The sequence below is a fragment of the Grammomys surdaster genome, unplaced genomic scaffold (assembly GCF_004785775.1).
Source record: "Grammomys surdaster isolate TR1022 unplaced genomic scaffold, NIH_TR_1.0 262, whole genome shotgun sequence".
NCBI classification, from domain to species: Eukaryota; Metazoa; Chordata; class Mammalia; order Rodentia; family Muridae; genus Grammomys; species Grammomys surdaster.
In genome coordinates, this window is record NW_021604703.1 from 1,574,172 (window position 1) to 1,595,836 (window position 21,665).

The 21,665-nt window shown below is 43.9% G+C and overlaps 1 protein-coding gene across 3 annotated transcripts; it reads left to right on the plus strand.

Moving 5' to 3' along the window:
- The first annotated feature begins 1,870 nt into the window (after window positions 1-1,870).
- Lyrm7 (LYR motif containing 7) lies at window positions 1,871-19,842 on the plus strand. 3 transcript variants are annotated; one of them, XM_028775949.1, is made up of 6 exons: window positions 1,964-1,975; window positions 4,345-4,449; window positions 5,677-5,749; window positions 8,749-8,819; window positions 10,476-10,557; window positions 18,310-18,884. In XM_028775949.1, the coding sequence occupies exons 2-6, from the start codon at window positions 4,441-4,443 to the stop codon at window positions 18,378-18,380; spliced, it is 306 nt and encodes a 101-aa protein (XP_028631782.1). In that variant the 5' UTR covers window positions 1,964-1,975; window positions 4,345-4,440; the 3' UTR covers window positions 18,381-18,884. The 3 variants fall into 3 exon arrangements, with proteins under 3 accessions (XP_028631780.1, XP_028631781.1, XP_028631782.1); XM_028775947.1 differs by lacking the exon at window positions 4,345-4,449 and having other exon boundaries at window positions 1,871-1,975; window positions 18,310-19,842; XM_028775948.1 differs by lacking the exon at window positions 4,345-4,449 and having other exon boundaries at window positions 1,928-1,975; window positions 8,752-8,819.
- The last annotated feature ends 1,823 nt before the right edge of the window (window positions 19,843-21,665 follow it).

Sequence of the window (21,665 nt, forward strand, 5' to 3'; positions counted from 1 at the left end):
GGAGAGGTAGAGATGGGAAGATCTCTGAGACTAGGCCAGCCAGTCTAGCCTAATTAGTGAGTTCTGGGTCAAGTCTAGGTTTTGAACAAGGTAGAAAGAGTACAGGTTTGGTGGTTGACAACTTTTACTCCAGCACTCCAGAGGCAGCACATCTCTAGGTTTGAGGCCAGCCTGAACTATAATAGCAAGTTCCATACCAGACAGGGTTATGGTCACTGATGTGTTTATAAAAAGATAAAGAGTATGTTCTGTGGGTGTGTGGTGAGGTATGGGGGAAGGAGATGTCTCAGCGGGCCCATCCGAGGCATCTCTTCCTGCTGAGGGACCAGCCACATAACAGTATAGTATAGAGTAGAGTTTATTCAGGGTATGGGGAGGGGAGCCAGGAAGATAGTAGAGGCAGAGAGAGGCAGAGAGAGAGAGAGAAAGAGAAGAGAAGAGAAGAGAAGAGAAGAGAAGAGAAGCAGAGGAGTAGAGACTGGCCATAAGCACGTGGAGAGAGGGGTTAGAGCCGAGGGGACAGAGGGATCAAGAGAGCAAGATCAAGAGATCAAGAGAGAGAGGAGGGGGCAAGCAGCCCCTTTTATAGTGGGCCAGGCTTACCTGGCAGTTGCCAGGGAACTGTGGGGGTGGAGTTTAGACAGAATGCTAACAGTGACACCATGCCTCAAAACCAGAATTTTTTTCGTGTTTTGATTGACATAGAGTCTCATATAGTATAGACTGGAACTGTCCTTGAATTCTTTTCTTTCTTTTTTTTTGTTTTTGTTTTTGTTTTTTGTTTTTTGAGACAGGGTTTCTCTGTTTAGCCCTGGCTGTCCCGGAACTCACTCTGTAGACCAGGCTGGCCTCGAACTCAGAAATCTGCCTGTCTCTGCCTCCTAAGTGTATCCTTGAATTCTTGATGCTCCTGACTTTACCTCCCAAATACTGGGTTTTCAAATATATACCACCACACCCAGCTTAATCAAAGATTCTTTGATTCTAGCTGGGCGGTGGTGGCGCACGCCTTTAGTCCCAGCACTTGGGAGGCAGAGACAGGCGGATTTCTGAGTTCGAGAGTTCGAGGCTAGCCTGGTCTACAGAGTGAGTTCAGGACAGCCAGGGCTACACAGAGAAACCCTGTCTCGAAAAAAACAAAAAAAAAAAGAATCTTTGATTCTTAATAAACAGTCAGTTTTACCTAAAAGTGGCCTAAAATGTTACAGGAATGTTGAAGGCAAACGATTGTGAAATAGGAGCAAGGTAGAAATTTTTATCCATGCCTGCAAGTCCTAAGTTAAAATGTATATAAATGTTTTATGGTTATTACTATGAAGCTTCTAATTATTCCCTACCTCAGCAAAGCCAAAGAACGGGGCAAGATAAGTAGGGCAATAATGCAGAGGGTGAGGAGTCTCTGGGACCAAGCGTGTGAACTTAAGCAAGCAACTCAACCGCACCTTTGGGGGTAATAATAAAGAGAATGTAAAAACAGAACGTTCAGGAGTCAGCGTTCTTATATGTATGGGCTGTGGTGGTTAGGATTTAGCTTTTGTTTGCGCACGTTTCCAAGGAGACAGTCACAGCCGGAAACGTTAAAATACAAACTCTTAAGAGACGACCCACGCCCTTAAACAAGAGATAAAAAGCCAGCAGGTTCCGAGGCCACACGTTAACAACCAGCGTGCGCGCGCGCGTCACTCTAGGAAAGGCGGAAGGGACTCGGCCCCTAACAAACATGGCTTCCCGGTTACTTCCGTCCTCCTGTTCATAATTTGGCTCCGCGGCTTCTCGCGGTTTTATATTTGTATTCGCTTAGCAAACACCTGGCCTTCCTCCTGTGGGGAAGGCGGGCTAGGAAGGATGTGCTGTGTTCTGATTGGTTGCTATGCGGAGCGTCGCCGGCTGTACCCCGGCCCTGATTGGTTGTCAAGAAGGGGTGGCTTCAGAGGCGGAGTCAGCGGCGTGGGGAGCCATGGGTCAGCCAGCCAAGGTGACAAGGCCGGGAGGAGGGTGCAGGGATGCTGAGGCTCACGACCCCGGCAAGGGAGGGAGGTGACCCGAGGGAGGGCTGAGAGTGGAGGAGGAGGGTGACAGCCTTCAGGGGCGGCGAGTGGTAGAGAGTGACGATTTTGAGGCAGTAAAGAGAGACGACCCTATGGACCGTGAATGGAGGAGATTGATAGCCATGTGGGAGAGTGAGTGATGAGGGTGACAACCCTGAGGGATGGTAGTGGAGAAGGGGGACAGTGAGTGAGGAGGGAGAGGATCCTGAGGGGACGGTGAGCGGAGGAGGGTGACAGCAACACGGGACAATGAGTGAGGAGGATGGCTGAACCATGAAAGGTGGTGAATAGAGACCACCTTTGCCTTAATAAAGAAATCCCATAGTAGGAAGATTACAAACAACTAATAAAATCGTAAGAAGTTCCTCAAATTAAAAAACAGCATGTTTTGTGTATCTATAACTAGGATTGAACTTAACTAAAGGAATACCGAAATCTCTAGAGGGGGAGAGGCAGCATTGCTGAGCCTACTTGTTCATGGCAAGCCCAGGCAACATAAATCTGGTCTCGAAATTTAAGAATCACGGGGACTTATAGGCAGACACCTGAAGTTTGATTAAGAATTAGGAGGGGCTGGCCTCAGACTTAATGTGTAGCCCAGGCTGGCTTCCAGTTCACAGCAGTCTTCATGCTAAGTGCTGGGATTCTAACTGTAAGCCACTACTCCCAGCTACTTTTTGCATTTGAAAAGAAGTTTCTTAGTAGGGCTGTGGTTGTATTTAACTTTCAGTTGGAGCCCTTGCTTAGCATTTTCAAGGCGTTGACTTCCATGCCCAACACTGCATAAAAAGTGAATAAAAAATATTATTAGCTCCAATGTCATGCTGGTTTTAATAACTTTGCGGTAATAAAGATCACATTTTCTTTTAAAATAATTTTTTAATTATTTTATTTGCAAGGCATGTATGTCTGTGCCCCATGTGCATGCCTGGTCCTCTCAGAGGCCAGCAGAGGGCGTCAGATTCTCTAGAACTGAAGTTACAGGGAGGTGTCAGCTGCCATGTGGCTGATGGGAGGAACCTGGGGCCTCTGTGAGAGCAGACAGCACTTTAACCTCAGAGACATCTCTTCTCAGCCCCTATTTTCTTTTTATTAGGATAATGGTCTTAAACTAGTGGTGCTGTTTTTATATTAATGGACACTCCCACCCCCCAGGAAGTATTATATAAAATTACTGAGATTACTATCCTCTCAATGTTCCAGACTATGGACTTGCTATGGTCTTAAACTTTGGGATCAAATGATTCTCCCTTCTTCTTAAGATGCTGAGACTACAAGTGTGTACCTAGACACCTAGTCATGTGTATGACTCTCTCTCGTGCCTGCCTGTCTGTCTACCTTTTACTTAATTTATATTTTATTGTGTAATAGTGAGAAGTGAACTCAGGACCCACTACATGCTAAGCACAGTCTACCTGTGCCTTTAAAAATCCATATTCCTATCAACAATCTCTGCCAGGCAATCGGCTCTTATTGCCAAGGACTTAAGAAAAATCCTTTCTGTACACATCACTCAATTCCAAAGCCACCCCCACATGTTTAGGTTATTATTGTTTGTTCCCCATTCCCCCATACCAAGTCTGTTACTTTCCCGTGATTGTCTTAACAAAGTCCAGGCTAAGCATCCAAGAAAGAAAAAAAAAAACTTAAATCTGAAATGCTCATAAATGAATCTTACTTTTTTTCCATTTTCATGTGTGTGCATGCATGTGTGTGACTACTGCTGTTCTCTTACTTCAGTTATTGAGGCAGGACGTCTCAGTTAAGCCCAGCTCTCCAATATGAGTATGGCTAGTCTGGAAATACACATCTGCCCTGTATTTTCGTGGGTTTTGAGGATCCAAACTCTGGTCCTTACCCTTGCAGAACAAGCATTTTAATCACTGAGCCATCTCCCTATCATTTTTAATTTTTTAAATTTTATGTGCATTGGTGCTTTGCCTGCATTCATGTCTGTGTGAAAGTGTCAGATCCTCTGGAACTGCAGTTACAGACAGTTATGAGCTGGCATGTGGGTGCTGGAAATTGAACCTAGGTACTCTATAAGAGGAACCAGTGCTCTTAACCACTGAGCAATCTCTCCAGCTTTGAGACTTTCAGACATACATATGTGTCCTAGGTTCATCCTGATTCCCTCCCCTCCAGTTTCTCAGCTGTCCTCACCACTATTCCTTTCCAATTTCATGTATTATCAAAATGTCAGGCTTGTGTGCACTCCTGTCCCTGTCCCCACCCTGACTCCCACAGACTCTGGGATGCTGAGAAGTCTTGGCATTCCTTCCATTTTTTATTTCAGGAATTGCAGTTAGCCTTCTCTGAGCTATCTGAAACATCTTCCTGGGCTCTTAGGATAGAATATGTTCCTGATTGTGTGTGGAGGAGTCAAGAGGAGATGAAAGGGGTAGGTTGAGAGAGAGCTAGAAACCTATGCAGACCGACAGAGTTCATCCCCTTCCCACCTTAGGGTTTTGTTCGGATGATCATTAAGGCTTTTGTTTTGTTTTGAGGGAGTTGTTGAACAGGCTCTCACAGGTTGGCCTTGAACTCACCACACAGCAGAGGCTGACATTGAGCTGATCCTCCTGCCTCCACCTCATGAGTACTGTATCTATAGATATGAACCACCACTCGGCATAGAAGATTAGGGATTTTTTTTTTTTGACTGTTGTTTGTTTGATAGAACAGTTTTGTTGGTAGATGGAGCCCAGAGCCTCACCTGAGCTAGGGTGCATACTCTACCACTAGGTTGTACCTCTAGCTGGTTTTTTTTTTTTAATTATATGCCTGTGCGCATGTGTATGTGGGCATGTGTGTGCAAGTGCAGATGCCTGCAGAAGCCAGAGCCACTTGATGTGGGTGCTGGGATCTAAGGAACAGAGCTGACGCCCACCAGAGAACAGTATGCTCCTTCCTAACCACTGATCCAGCTCCCCAGCTCCCCATTGGTTTTGTTGGTTTGGATTTGGCTTGGGGGTGGGGGTTGATGAGTGGGTGTTATTTTTTTGACAGTTTCTCTCTTTAGCCGCCAGACTGTTTTGTTCTTTAACTTAAAGAGAAATAACACTAGAAAGTTACTTTGCAAAGCCCTTGCTTTTATCACCTATTCTGAAAAGTAGTTTTCAGAAACAAATAGAAGCTGAGCACTGGTGACTCATGCCTTTTAGCTCATCACTTGGGAGGCAGAGGCGGGTGGATCTCCCAGTTCCAAGCTGGACAGCCAGGACTACACAGAAAAAACATGTCTCAAAAACCAAACCAACAACAACTACGTGCAACAGAAACAAATAGAAAATGAATACTGTTTAATTCTTCTAAATATAATAACTCTAAATGTTATGTAAAGTTTGTTTTTTCCTTAAGTATAAAATCTATTGTATCTTTTTGTGACATGTGTATATCTGGCAGGGACTCTTGTTTGCCCATGCTAGGGTAGCTGGCTCTTGAGTTTCTGGGATTCCCCTGTCTCTCTGCTGCCATCTCAAAACAGGCACACAAGGTTTACAGGTTTGTGCTACTGTGTTTGGTTTTTATGTGGATAGCAGGGATTTGAACTCAGTTGCTCATGATCATGGAGCACGTGCTTTATCCCTGAGCCATCTCAGTCTGGAATTCTCCTTTTTCTTAATAGGTTTTACAGCTCTTTAAAACACTGCACAGGACCAGACAACAAGTTTTTAAAAACGATAAGAGAGCATTAGAAGGTAAATATGTCATTTACTCCTATGGAGCAGATCGTGCTGCTTTTGTTTTGTTTTGTTTTGTTTGTTTGTTTGTTTGTTTTTGCAGAGCTAGGCACTGAGCTTAGATCATACACATGCAAGGCAAGCACTCTACCGCTGAGCTAGATAACCAGCCTGAACCAGGATCTTAAGAATATCCCAGGCTAGCCAGGCAGTGGTGGTGCATGCCTTTAATCCCAGCACTTGGGAGGCAGAGGCAGCCGGATTTCTGAGTTCAAGGCCAGCCTGGTCTACAGAGTGTGTTCCAGGACAGCCACGGCTATACAGAGAAACCCTGTCTCCAAAACCAAAAGCAAAACAAGAATATCCCAGGCTGGCTTTGAACTTGCTTTTATAGAGGATGACCTTGAACTCCTGATCCTCCCATCTGAAGTGTGAGTCCCTATGCCTGGGGCACATCCGTTCTTAGCTGACTACTCTTCTGTTTCTGACTTTGTGGAATGACCTTTACTATGTCTCCCTGATGTTCCATAAAGATCCATTTACAGTTACATTATGGAAGAACACTTAGTATAATTATAGATCAAGTTTTCATATACAATCCGTGAAAAAGGAAAGAGTGTGTCAGATTTAAGGTTCTCCCTAATCCTACTTCCCTGGGGTATAGCCTGATTTCCCAGCAGTAGAGCCGGGTATGCTGTGTTGTTTGTGCCTGGGTAAAGTGTAGCAGTCCATGCAGTTGTGAGAGAACCCTGCAGGGCCACATGACTCCTGACTCAGCATCTCTGTGTTTGAAGTGGCTTCAGGATCATCCTCAAGTCACAGCCCTAGACCTCAGGCTCTGCATTAATCTTGTTGATTTCCACCTACCATGCATTTCCAAACCTTCCTAAGAGGGCCCTGGGCAAAGCATCCCCAGGAAATCAGACTTCGTCATTTCTTTTAAATATTGATTTTTATTATTTTTAATTGTGCGTGTGCTGTGCATGCATATCCAAGGGCCCACAGAAACCAGATGCACAGGCTCCTGGGAGCTGGAGTCACAGGAAGCCAGATGCAAAGGCCCCTGGGAGCTAGAGTCACAGGAAGCCAGATGCACAGGCCCCTGGGAACTGGAGTCACAGGCAGTTGTGAGACACTTGGTATAGGTGCTGGGTACCACACACCGCTGGAGCAGTGCATGTTCATAACTGCTGAGCTAGCTCTCCAGCCTCTAGCTGTAGAAATACATAATTTCATGTACTTTACACAAAGTACATGAACTTTAACAGTTCTCAGATCTGTGAGGTAATTATAATTCCAACCTTCGCAGATGAGAAAACTGACAAAATACGAAAAAGATCTCACGTGTGTCGTGTCATTAGCTAACAGTAGAACTGAGGGAGAGTCACACTAACTGTGTCATCCCAGAAGGCAGACTCTCTTTAAAAAGGTTTGCTTTTAGCTGGGCAGTGGTGGCACACGCCTTTAATCCCAGCACTTCGGAGGCAGAGGCAGGCGGATTTCTGAGTTTGAGGCCAGCCTGGTCTACAGAGTGAGATCCAGGACAGCCAGAGCTATACAGAGAAACTCTGTCTTGAAAAACCAAAAAAAAAAAAAAAAAAAAAAAAAGGTTTGCTTTTATTACTCTACATGCATGGGTGTTTTGCCTACGTGCATATTTTTGTACCACTTGAGGGCTTGGTGTCCTGGCAAGCCAGAAGAGGGTGATGGATCTGGAGCTACCACTGAGTCAACTCTCCAGCCTCCACCGAGACCAGAGTCTTGCCCACCTACATACCGAGGAAGACCACCACTGAAGGAGGCTTCCACAGCAATTTATTTTTCTGTCGACATGGTATATTTTGTTGCTTTAGCCAATATTTGTTGACTATTTAGTAAGGACTTCATATAGATTGTTCTATTAAATGCCCCCAACACTCCACGCTCAATTAGGTTAGAGTAGGTTAAGCTGCTGTGTGTGAGTGCTATATGTGATCTTGAAAGGATTTTTTGTGGCTGTTCTAGAACTCAATAAGTAGACCAGCCTTGCCTCAAACTCACAGAGCACCTCCTGCCTCTGCCCTGCTAGTACTTAGTTCAAAGGCATGCAGTACCACACCTAGCAACTTTGATTTTATCATTCACTTTTGTGTCAGCCAGTGTGCTCAGGATCAAATTTGTACTAATCCATCTACTCTGTGTGTGTGTGTGTGTGTGTGTGTGTGTGTGTGTGTGCAGGTATAGGTTACATACTTGTCTGTGCTGGTTCTTGCCATCATCATAAAGCATTTTAGTGGGATGCGGTGGCACATGCATGCAACCCCAGCACTCTCGAAGCTGAGGGTTCATAAGTTCAAGGACAGCCTGGGCTTTACAGTGAGACCCAATCTCAAAACCAATAAAGCAAGGCATTACTTTAAATGTCAAGATTTAGAGAAAAAAAATTATATGGATTTGGATTTATTAGAATCAGGTAGTTTTACTTCTGTAAATACATAAATGAAGTTGAAAAGAAGCCAGGCATGGTGGCCTTTAATCCTAGCAGGAGAAGACTGGAGGATCTCTGTAGATTCAAGGACAGCCTGGTCTACATAATGAGTTTCAGGACAACGAGGGCTATGTTGAGAGACCATGACTCAGGAAGAGAGAGAGAGAGATTGAGAGAGAGAGAGAGAGAGAGAGAGAGAGAGAGAGAGAGAGAGAAAGAGAGAGAAGTTAAAAACAAAAGGCAGAGATCAGAGTATCAGAGCACTAAATTATTTTCATAGAGTCACCCAGAAACTTAGTTAATAATACATTTCTTCTTGCTTTCTTCTTCTTGCTTTCTTTGACAGAACTCCGCACATAGCCCAAGCTGACCTCAAACTTGAAATCCGCCCCTTCCCCCACCCCCAGCACTGTTGTGGTGTGTGACACCGTGTTTGTAACACATTTCCCATGCTTTGTTTTATGTGGGAAGTAGAGATTCATCATGAGCAACACTGAATAACATGTAAGAATCACAAGTGTTAATTACATGCACTTCTCTCTCTCTCTAGCAGCCAGAGTAAAGATAAATGAAGAATTCAAGAAACATAAAAACGAGACATCTCCTGAGAAAATTAAAGAGGTGCAGTAGTGGCTTTCATTTGTGATACAGCTGGCACAAATGCTTGTGGTAAAGAGGGGGCCGTGGGAATGGAGGCTTATGTGAAGGAAAACCATCACTTGGTGGTGAGAGCCTCCACAGCTGGGGACAGCCTGCACTGTGTGCTGTGGCTCCCCTCCTCAGGGTTATCTCCTGCCCCCTAAGATAACAAGGGAAGAGAACGTACAAGGCCCTGGGCAGGTCCAGACGAGTTGAACCATGGTAGAAGCCAAGACAGACTTTCTTTTCTTGTGGCGAGTGACTAAAGATATGGGGCATGCGATCCCATGATGCAGTACTTCAGAGGGAATTTTGGCTCTTTCACCAGAAGTAGACTTTTTTTTTTTTGGGGGGGGGGGTTCTGTGTAGTCCTGGCTGTCCTGGAACTCACTCTGTAGACCAGGCTGGCCTCGAACTCAGAAATCCACCTGCCTCTGCCTCCCAAGTGCCGGGATTAAAGGTGTGCGCCACCACCGCCCGGCAGAAGTAGACTTTAAATTTTTTTTTCTGGAGCTGGAGAGATGGCTCATCAGTTTAAGAATACTGGCTGCTCTTCCCAAGTTCAAGTCCCACCACTCACATGGCAACTCACAACTGTCTGTAACTCCAGTCTTAAGGGATCAGACATCCTCATACAGACATAACTGCAGGCAAAACACCAATGCATGTGAAATAAAAACAAATACATATTAAAATTTTTCTATCATGGCGTTGGTGCAAACAGACATAATACGCATTTTGGTTACTTGCTCAAGATGGAAGAAGCTGTTGTGACAGTAGCAGGCCAATGCCTACTGCTCTCAATACATGGTCACTGAAAACGTACACATGAATTCTTTCACTGTGTCCTGCATAACCTGGGGAATACACATTGCCTTTATCGTGCGTTTCTGTGTCTTACTTTGTATAAAGGTAGCGAAGTGCCCTTAGGAAAGGCCATACAAAGCAGAACTGGGTGGAGTGACTGTGCCTGTCCTCGTACTCAGGAAGAGAAGCTGGAGAGTCACAAACCCAGTGTCAGCCAGGGTTACATATTAAGATACTGCCTTAAAAAAGAAGAAAATAAAATTATTTGTGGGGATACTTATGGTATGAAGAATTGATTTGGTAAAGGAGAAAATACAAATGAGAGAATATCTCTCATACTTAATACCATTTATACAAGTGGATAAAATATTAGGTAAAAATACTTTTTTGTTTGTATTGTTTTTTTCAAGGCAGAGTCTCACTGTGTAGCTCTAGCTGTCCTGGAACACTATGTAGACAAGGCTGGCCTTGAACTCATGGGGATTGCCTGCCTCTGCCTCCAGTGTGCTGGGACTAAAGGTGCATGCCACCATGCCTGACCTCCAACACATTTAAAAACGTATAACAAAAAATGTCCTAAACTTATTTTTGAACAAACTATGGGATGTCTAATAAAAACAGAGAGCATCGGAAGCGCTGTGCTCTCTTCAGGCCTCTCTGTACAGTCGCGCAGAGAGAAAAGGCGCATTCCCAGAAAGGGACCTGTGAACCCGTGCTTTTCAAAACCAGTGCAGCCTTACAAAGGCACTCTTAACCTTAGGGGTTCCTCTGTCTGATTGGTTTTTTGTTTGTTTGTTTTGCTTTGCTTTTTTTTTCTGTTTTTCATAACAGATGATGAAGATAGGTTCCGATGTTGAATTGCTGCTCAGAACATCTGTCGTTCAAGGAATCCACACAGACCATGACACACTGCGTAAGTAAGGTGGGAGAAAATGACTGCGGACTAAAATGTTTCAAAATAGTGATCAATGACTGTGCCTTTGTTTGTCTTGATTTTATTGACTATTATCAATTTTTTAAGGTGCTTTTCTTTGGGGGTATGTGTGTGAGAAAAGGTTTCACTATGTAGCCCAGGCTGTCTTAGAACTTACTGTGTAAATCAGGCTAGCTCCCCTGAGTGCTGGGATTAAAGGTGTGACCATACCCTACACACTGGCCTTACTCTTTAATCTTGACACCAGGGATTGAAGAAATTCTCATGCTTTCTTTCACAGCAAGCATTTTACTAACCGTGCCATTTCCTTGGACCCTCATTTTTAAGTTTATTTTTAGATTTTGTTGGAGTTTTTTTTTTGTTGTTGTTGTTGTTTTTCGAGACAGGGTTTCTCTGTGTAGCCCTGGCTGTCCTGGAACTCATTCTGTAGACCAGGCTGGCCTCGAACTCAGAAATCTGCCTGCCTCTGCCTCCCAAGTGCTGGGATTAAAGGCGTGCGCCACCACTGCCCCACCAGAGGATAGCTTTTAACACGTGAGTTTGAGAGATTGAATTTGGTTGTGCCAGGCTTGGTGACACGCACCTTTACCCACTGAGCCATCTCACAGGCCCTTTAGTTAGCATTTGTCTGCGAACTAAGAAAGCATGAGCACCTTCAGTTAGTTAGTGCAGATCAGAATATTCTCTTTACAAAATGCCTATTAAAGCCTTCTCTCTACTTGTCTAGAGGATTTTTGCCTTTTTTTTTTTTTAATTGACTTAAAGGAATTCTTGTGTGTTCTAAATACAAATCTTCTGTTGGATATGCGTATTCTAAGAACCTTCTCTTCTGCCTTTTCCCGTTGAGGAGTTCTTTATTTTAATATCGTCCAGTTGACCCATTTTTCTTTTATGGGTACTTCTGGATTTTGTTGCAGAAGACTTAAATATCAAGCAAGGTCATGGATGGATTCTTCTGTGATTTGTTCCAAAAGGTAGCTTTTGATTATCTACCAGAGTTGGATTTGTGTGTCTTCAGAGCACGTGGTACACCCTCCTTCCACTGAGAGAGAAGCTTCCGCAGCAAATGAGATTACTGAACCATGTGAAGGATCTTAACTCTTTCTCAAACAATCATGAATTAAAACCTGACTCCTTCACCTTTGCAGCCACCATGCAGACCCGCTGCATACAGGCTGCATTTTGATTTTATCTTCATGAGTTTCTCCTGGTGTAGAATTAGCATATCCTCCCTCTCTCCCTCCACGGGAAGGCCGCATCTAACATTCCTTTTTTGTTTTGCTTTTATTTATTTATTTTGGAGATAGGGTGTCTCTGTGTGGTGCTAGCTGTTCTAGAACTTGCTATGTAGACCAGATTGGCCTCGAATTCCAAGAATCTGCCTGCCTCTATCTCTCCCGAGTGTTGGAATTAAAGGTGTGTTGTGCTAACAGTCCAGGCCTAGTATCTTCTGTTTCTTGAAATCACTTCCAGAAAACCCATCCAGTTTCCTAGGCAACTTCTAGCAGATCTGCAAGCCTCACCTGATTAAGATGAGTTTCAAGATTGGTCTCTTTGTTTTGGAGCTGGCTGCTTGGGTGAAATCTTACAGGCATTCTTCTCATTCTAGCCTAGTCAGGGTGCTATCACTATGACTTAGCAGCTGTGATTAGTATCTCCTCCAATCCCAGGGACTCATACACTGGGCTTTCCTCAAGGCTGGAGCTTCGTGGTCAGAACTTGAACAGCTTTATAGAAAGGAGTCTTTATAAGATAATAGAAGGCTGCAGTTTTGCGGTAAGATAGAAACAATAGCAACCAACTTCAGAGATTCTTCATACCACTTACCAGTGTTGAAGACTGAAGGTTAATGTGACCGACCGACAGCTGCTTTGGCTGTAGCCATGGTGATAAGTGTTTTCCCACACCCTGGAGGCTTGGAGACAGGAATATATTTTGGAGGCTGCAGAAGTCTGGACTTCTCAAACCAGTGCTTTTCTGATAAGGGACATATCTGTCAGCTCTGGCACCTTTTAAGTCTGCTGTGACTTCCAAGTAACACCTACATTAAGAGGATCTGTGGATGGGCATCTGTTGTGAAGCATCCTTTAGAGAAGACCACTTGGACACAGGTTCAAGACAATAAAAAGACTTTATTAGCTGGCAGGCAACTACACTGGGTGTTCAGTCCCTGGCTTTTCTCAGGGTGGGCTTTGAAGGAAAACAAAAGAAAACACCGACATCCTGTGTTGACACACCTTATTTAGGGACTTTACCAGAACTGTGGACCTTGATGGATGAAGTCCTTGCATTTGTTTTGGCAGATGTGGCTGCCTCTGACCTGGGTCCAGGCCTGAGTGGAGCTCCCATCATGGTGCCAGTTGTGCTGAAATCCGCTCCACAACGATGGCAGTTCCTGCTCAGTTTCACATCCTGCACACCACTTTCCTTTGTTAGTGTCTTTGCCTCTGAGCTGCTTTCTGGGGGGGACAGTTGCACCTTCCATCCTTTGATAGTAAACTATGTGAGCATGACAAACGTTAAATGGAACCTCTAACGAGTACCTCAAATCTCAGAGCCCATTACTAAAAGATGACTGACTGTCTTTAGTGCTTAAAATTGGGTCAAGATACTTGCCTGCGGCTTCTTGTTTCTGGAAACAACTGGAAGCAGACTTTTACGTTTATAGTTTTTGAGCTGATTATATTGCTAAGAAACCCAGGCTTGTCTAGTTCACCTGAAGCCATCCCTGGTCTCCTGAACTCAGATGAACAAGAAGTGGACTGTGAAAACTTCTGAAGCCCCCCAAAGAGGCTGTCTTCCCCAAGATTTCCATCTCCCCAGGACAGGAAGTGGCTCAGAGGTTAGAGCTGGATTCTGTGTAGTAGGGTGCATGGGTAGGGGGGTGTTTGAGTCTCTTGAAACTAGATTTGGTAGTGTCAAATTGGCAGGCTGAGGATTTATTCTGTTACCAAGTTAAAAAGTCATTATCTTTTCCTGTCTTTGAGATGAGGATTTTCTGTGGCCCAGCCACTACCATGATTCCCAATCCCGTGTTTTTATTCTTCATCTTAACATTTATTTCTAACTAAAGTGGGGTCAGTGTTTACCGTGTGAGCCAATGGCTAGAGCAGGCCAGCCCATTAACCAGAGCCTCACTATGAATCCTGGTGAGACTTTGGGGACAGGCTTAGTAAATGAGAGTGTTCTGTGAATTGCTTATTGCCCACACACGTCCAGAGAGGGACGTCAAGGGAGAGAGAATGTGATTCCCAGACTCTCTGGCAACTTGTATAAGTACCTACCTACCGTGTGTTATTTCCACTGAAGCCATTGTTTTGTTGAAAAGGAATGGGCTGGGTGGGGCTCCCCTGCACCTTGTTCTTCCTGCCTGCCGCAGTGCAGAAGTGGCAGCAGCAGAAGGGAAGGCAGACTGCTGTTCACCAGGGCAGGGAGAGAAGAGCCTAGGTTCTCAGCAGCACTGAGGGCTTGTACTAGTTCAGACTTGCCATGTTTGAAAAGGGAAGAAAACTAAGTCTTGTCCCTTTTTTAGTTTTATTTTTTGGTTTTCCCAGATAGGATTTCTCTGTGTAATAGCTCTGGCTATCCTGGAACTCACTCTGTAGACCAGGCTGGCCTAGAACTGTAAATTCTTTTATTAAACCACTGTTTGGTAGACTTGTGGTTATTCAAAGTTGGGCATAATCTAAAGTAATATTGATAGGTTTAGTAATATATTCTTCAATAAAATAGTTCAGATTCTTGCATTTTCACTGTAAAAAAACATTCGTGAATCCTTATGTTATAAAGTGAGCCAAAGAAACTTTTTTTTTGTTTTGTTTTGTTTTGTTTTTTGAGACAGGGCTCTCTGTTTTGTAGCTTTGGCTGATCTGGATTTGCGCTATAGACCAGGCTGGCCCTGAACTCACAGAGATCCACCTGCCTCTGCCTCCCAAGTACTGGATTTATACTACTATGCCTGGCTTGCCAAAGAAACATTCGTGTTTACCTTCATCTCATTTCTTGATGGAATGTCTAGCATAAAATAGACACATATTTTGATAAGTGAAATACATTATTACCACTGTTACTAAGTTAAAACCAACACTGTTCCTTACTTGGATAGAAGCACCAAAGAGCCAATTAAAAATGGTTACAAGTCAGCGGGGCAATGGTGGCTCATGCCTTTAATCCCAGCACCTGGGAGGCAGAGGCAGGCGGATCTCTGAGTTCGAGGCCACCCTGGTCTACAGAGTGAGTTCCAGGACAGCCAGGGCTACACAGAGTTACAAGTCAGAAATAAGCAGAGGCTTTCTCATTTCATAAGCCAGATTTATCTCATGGGCACATTACTTTATTAACATATTTATGTGCGTGGTAGGGTGTTTATGTGCCTTGTCACGGTGTGCATATGGAGCTCAGATGACAGCTTTCCTTCCACCATATGGGTTCGAGGGATCCGATTCATATCCTCAGGCTTGGAGACAAATGTCCTTACCCACTGAGACATCTCATCAACTCTTTCTTTATTAAGTACAAATTTCAGTTAATGTCTAGATTGAGTTTTTTGTTGTTGTTATTGTTGTTGACATTTTTTAATTTTAATTTTTTAGACAGGGTCTCATGTAGTACATGCTGAGCTTGGCTCCTGACCCCACCCCCTGTCCCCACTTCTCAGGTGCTAAGATTACAGGACTGCAGTTTCCTTAAAATACTTGAGTGTGGGGTTGGAGAGATGGCTGCTCTTGTAGAGGACTGAAGTTCAGTTCCTGTCACTCATACTGGGTGGTCACCATCACGTGCCACTCTAGCTCCTGGGGAACCTGACATCCTCTTCTGGCCTCCTGAGGCTCCCATACACACGCATATACGCAAACAAAGACATACATTCATGTACATAGATAAAAATAAATCTTCACAAATACTTCAGTATGCATGTATTTTTGTTATTTTGTTTGTTTTTTGTTTTGTTTTGAGACTGGGCTGTTCTGAAACTTACTCTGTAGACCAGGCTGACCTCAAACCCAGAGATCCACCTGCCTCCCAAGTGCTGAGATTAAACACATAAAGCACCACTGCCTGGCTTTGTTTTTTGCTTTTTGGGTTTTATTTTTCTTTGAGAGAGAGTTTTACTATATAGCTCTGGCTATCCTAGAACTTGATATGTAGACCAGGCTAGCCTCAAACTCTAAAAGATCCACCTCCCTCTGTCTGCCTTCTTAGTATTGGGAATAAAGGTATGAGCCATCGTGCCCAGTCCCCTGAATGTACATTCCTTGAATATAAAGAACAGTCCTTAATTACAGTTTAATTATCAAAACTGGGGTATTTATGTAATACCATTGCTTAAATTTTTTTCATCTTAATAAGGCCCTTTGTTTTCATTTTTTGTTTTTGTTTATTTGTTTTTGAGACAGAATTTCTCTGTATAACCCTGGCTGTTCTAAAACTCACCTGTAGACCAGACTGGCCTCTCAGAGATTTGCCTGCCTCTGCCTCCCGAGTGCTGGGACTAAAGGCATGCACCCGGCATCATCCAGCTAACAAGGCCCTTTCTGGTAGGAGGAAACCCTTTCCCCTGTGGTCCAGGGTGCTACTGAGTTTCCTGAGTCTGGAACAGTTGTTTATCTTTCATAACTATATCTAAAGATTGTAGGCAGGTTCTGGGAACAGTGGTTAGGGAGGCATTTGCTCTCTTGTTTGACACAGAATTTCATATAGCCTAGGCTGGCCTAAACTCCCTGTGTAGCTGAGGATGACGGTGACTTCTGATTCTCTTTTCTCTACCCTGAGTGCCAGGGTTAGAAGTATGTATCACCACACCAGCTGGGCTGAATGAGCACAGGGCCTTGTGCATATAGGCAGACACTTCACTAACCCAGCCAACGAAACCCTGCTTTTGTTGAGATGGGTTTAACTAGGCTTGTCTGGAACTCATCGTACAGCTCAGACTGTAATCAGAGTTATGGCGATCTTCTTGTCTTATCGTGCAAACTGGTAAGATTACAAGTGTGAGCCGCCACACTGAGCCTGTGAGGATGACCTTGCTGGGTCCTGCTCTTCCCAAGAAAGGGGGATGTGATGTATCTCATTTTTTTTTCTTTTTCATTGTTTTCCAGTGTTGAGTATTAAACCCAGGGCCTTTGAGACAGGGTCTCACTAGAGCCCAGACCAGTCATGGTCATGCTATGAGCTGCAGGCCGGCCTTGAGTGCAGCTCTCACCGCCTTTCTCTGTGATTCCTGGGGTTATAGACACGCACCAGCAGATGTGGGCAGTTTTCTCTCTTTTTTTTCCTTTTCCAATTTTACATGTGTGTGGATGCATGTGTATATGGACCCTTGAAACCTCCTTTTTCTTCATTGAAGCAGGATGTCTTGGTTAAGCACACAGTTCTCTGACAAGGCTTGTCTTCCTAGGGGGATCGGAACTCGTAGTATAGTAAGCACTATACTACGATGAGTAATCTCCGAGGCTCCCAAATTTTGTATTTTAAGAATTTTATGCCGGGCGGTGGTGGCGCACGCCTTTAGTCCCAGCACTTGGGAGGCAGAGGCAGGCGGGTTTCTGAGTTCGAGAGTTCGAGGCTAGCCTGGTCTACAGAGTGAGTTCCAGGACAACCAGGGCTACACAGAGGAATCCTGTCTCGAAAAAAAAAAAAAAAAAAAAAAAGAATTTTATCTTGACTCTCTCAAGCTGTCTTGCCTAGGAGCCTGCAGTTTGTTGTTTAGCAGTGCATCTCAGTGAGGACACTGCTGTCACCCTGCCATGAAGGCTTCTCTCTGCCCCAAACTGTCTTTCACATCCCAGTAAATTTTTGGTAGCATTCCCTAAGTGGTACATACATCTGAAGACTCCTTCAGCCAGGAACCATTGTTCTAGGGGACAGGGTGTAGCTCGGTGGTAGAGTATACACTCTGCACTGAGTGAGGTCCTGGGTTTGGTCCCCAGCACCAAAACAAGAAGGAAGGAAGGGAAGGACAAGGGAAGTTATGGGAGGGGAGGGGAACCGTTCTATAAATGTGGACTGTGAATTATGAGAGTGATGTCTTGCTTTCTATAAAAGTATTCAAGTAGCCAGGCGTGGTGTGATACACCTATAATCCCATCATTGGGAGATGGAGGCTAGCGGATCTAGAGTTCAAGGTTAGCCTCAGCTGTATAGGGAGTTCAAGACTAGCCAGAGCTACATAAGATCCTGTCTCAAAAATCATTTGTAGCTGACATTTTTAATTGGCAATTGACAGATGGCCATTAATGTGCTTTTAGCTTAATTCTGTTCAGTTGTTTATTAGTCATGATTAATGAAATGATAAAGGACTTGGTTGTATATGTTTTTTGTAACACGAATGAGAATCCCTCTTTTTTTTGTTTTGTTTTGTTTTGTTTATCGAGACAAGGTTTCTCTGTGTAGCCCTGGCTGTCCTGAAACTCACTTTGTAGAGCAGGCCGGCCTTGAACTCAGAAATCCACCTGCCTCTGCCTCCCAAGTGCTGGGATTAAAGGCGTGCGCCACCACCGCCCGGCATGAATGAGGATCTTATTAAATGTTTCCATTTAGAGTCAAAGATTTTACTTCAGACATCAACTGAAATAAAATGTCTCTAGAAGCGTTATCTTCAGGCATCCCAAATTAGACAGCTCACAGTTAGAACTTGTTGGGGAAATGGATGTACTGGCTCCTAGGTCTAGTTTAAAATAAGTAGTACCTGGAGTTCTAATCATCTTAACCGCTCGTCTCTATTCCTTTTAGAACTGGTCCCCAGGAAAGATCTTCTTACAGAAAATGTGCCGTATTGTGATGCGCCAACCCAGAAGCAGTAAAGCTTCCAGGATAAAACCCGCCTCTGCTCCTTCCCACTTTAAATATATACCTGGCAAAGGTCCTGGACATGCACATGTTTCTCTCTGAAGCGGCACATTGCAAATGAGCGGCAGGCTGAGGGCTACAGAGGACACAGACATACATGCCTTCTCACTGACAGGCAGCCCTATGGACAACTGAATGCTTGGGGAGGTGGGACACTCCTCTCTTTCCCTTTGGTAGGTGTTTTGGTCTTACCAAAGCTGTTTGCCAATGAAGCATTTTACCAGGTTGGTGACTTTATATCGTGGGACACACATAGCTGAATACAAAATGCTACATTAAATTGATGCTTAATCCCTAAAATATTAAGTTGGTAAAAAATTAACATTTTTCTGCCAGCTCTCTACTGAAAGCAGCCATTGTTTCCCGAAGACCCGTGGTTATTTCTGCAGCTAGCAAATAATTATGTAGTGTATTTCTCTGCATTCTTATAAAGACAACGTTCCCCTTTTTGATTTGTATGTATGGGTGTTTTGCCTGCATAAATGTCTATGCACCATGTGTGTGCAGTGCCCGCAGAGGCCAGGAGAGAGGATCAGATCCCCTGGGACTGGAGTTATAGATGGTCATGAGTTTCCTAGAAGAACAGTCAATGCTCTAAATTACTGAGCCATCTCTCTAGCACCTCTAAAGACATTTTTAACAGTCTTCTGAAGTTAGATAGATGAACTATCAAAGTCACTCTGGGTCACTATAGAATAAAGGCATCTTTTTAGGAAGTAGTGGCCTTCTGTCAGATGGTGTGTGGTCTTTGTAGAATTAGTTGTATTTAGTTCACAGTTAGACTTTGCTGTGAAATGCTGTAGATGATCACATTCATATTCTCTCTCTCTCTCTCTCTCTCTCTCTCTCTCTCTCTCTCTCTCTCTCCCTCTCTCTCCCTCTCTCTTTCTCTCCCTTCCCACCCCCCCCTTTTTTTTTTTTTTTGAGATAGAGTCTCCCTGTGGTCCTAATATTGAACTTCTGAGATCCACTTGCCTCTGGCTCCCCAGTGCTTTACATACTTTGATCTCTAGTGTTCCAGATAAATAAATAATAGTAATTGGATTTTATCAAAGTTAAAACAGTTACTTAACTATAAGTGAATAATTATAGATGAAATATCTGTCATATATCTGATGATTCTATACAATATATGTTACCAGGTACATAAGAAGTTATCAGACTATATAATGAACTTCAAGTATAAGAAAGCAAGCAGGGGCTGAGATGGTTCAGAGTTTAAGAACTCTTTCTGCTCTTCTGTAGGACCTGAGTTCAGTTCCCAGCATCCTTGTCAGGTAACTCCATCTCCAAGGGATCCAGTGCCCTCTACTGGCCTCCAAGGGCACTGCATGCACATGTATAAACTCAAACCAACAATAACACACATATACATAATAAAGGAATCTTGAAGCAAGCAACTCACCTAAAAAGAAATTATTTCGTGTTTATTGGTGTCTTGCGGCTTTGTATGTCAGCTTACTACTTGCATGCCCGGTGTCCACAGAGACCTGAAAAGGTTGTCAGATCCCTTAGAACTCCTCTCTTACAGAGCCTCCATGTGAGTGAGCCTCCATGTGCGTGCTGGAAATTGAGGCGCAGTCATCTGGAAGAGCAGCCAGTTCTCTTAACCACTTAGCCATCTCTCCAGCCACGTTTTTTTTTAAGATTTGCAAATGACAGATATAGTGTGAGAAGTTGCTTAACATTAATAGGTACTAGAAATTAAAATCACAGTGATATACTGTTATGTGTCTATTAGAAAGGCCAAAATCTGGATGGTTAACAATATCAAGTGTTGACAAGGATATGACATTTCTGAGACAGGATCTCACTGTGTAGCCTTGGCTAGTCCAGAAGACATTGTATTTGCTTTTTTTCCTTATTGCATTAAATCCCTATATTACCCATCATCCTCTTGGCTCAGGACAGACTCAGGTTTTATTGTGATGGTTGCTTTTGCACTGCTGTGATAGAATAGCTGAGGAACAACTTACACGATTGTGTTACGTCATGATTTCATTCTGATACCTTAAGGGTGATACCTCAGGGCTGGAGAAATGGCTCAGTGGTTAAGAGCACTGACTGTTCTTCCAGAGGTCCTGAGTTCAATTCCCAGCAACCACATGGTGGCTAACAACCATCTGTAATGAGATCTGATGCCCTCTTCTGGTGTGTCTGAAGATAGCAGTAGTGTACTCATATTCATAAAATAAATAAATCTTAAAAAAAAAGGGGGGGGGTCATGGGGTGATACCTCAGCAAAACATGGCGGCAGACAGGAAACACGAGGCTAAGCCTGGAAGGGAGTAGGTGGGTGGGTATTATATTAAAATGACTTTTTCTAGTGGCCTACTAGTGCCAATTAGGTTCCACCTCCTGAAGGTTCCACATACTTCAAAATAGCCCTACAAGCTAAGGTAAAAAATAAATTTAAGCCGGGCTGTGGTGGCACACGCCTTTAATCCCAGCACTTGGGAGGCAGAGGCAGCCGGATTTCTGAGTTCGAGAGTTCGAGGCTAGCCTGGTATACAGAGTGAGTTCCAGGACAGCCAGGACTACACAGAGAAACCCTGTCTAGAAAAAACCAAATAAATAAATAAATAAATAAATAAATAAATTTGAATTGTGGAGACATTTTCAGAGTCAAACAGTAACATGTATGTGTATGTATGTACACACATGCACTTGTGTGTGCACCTGTGATTGCACACATTTACATGCTATGACACGTGGAAGTCAGAATAATGTTGGGAGTTGATTCTCTGGGACTTGAACTTAGGTCATGGCAGCAAGCATCTTTTTTTTCTACTGAACCGTCTTGTTGGCCTACATTATGTGTATAACTTGAGTTGGCATTGTGAAGGGCTGGGGCTTTAGCTCAGTGGTGTGGAATTTGCACAGTATGTACAAGGCCTAAGGTTCAAGCTCCAGTACTACAAGAAAAACAGATGAAACAGATTGAGGATTGATAATTCTGTGTGAAGTCTGCAGAAGTTTGGGCTGCAATGTTCCAACAGACTGTGCCTGCCTTTGTCAGGTATTTCAAGGATACCTGGAGAGTCCCATGATGCTCTAGTAATGTAAAAAAGACTGCTGGGGATCAGGGTGTGGTTCTGTTAGCTGAATGCTTGCTTAGTGAAAGACCCCTCCAAGGGGGGATCCAGGAAGGACGTGACCCCCAAAGACACTCCAGAGACCTCTTGCTGCAATAACATGAGTCAGGTCTTTATTTATCGAAGCTTCGGGTCGATAAGTGC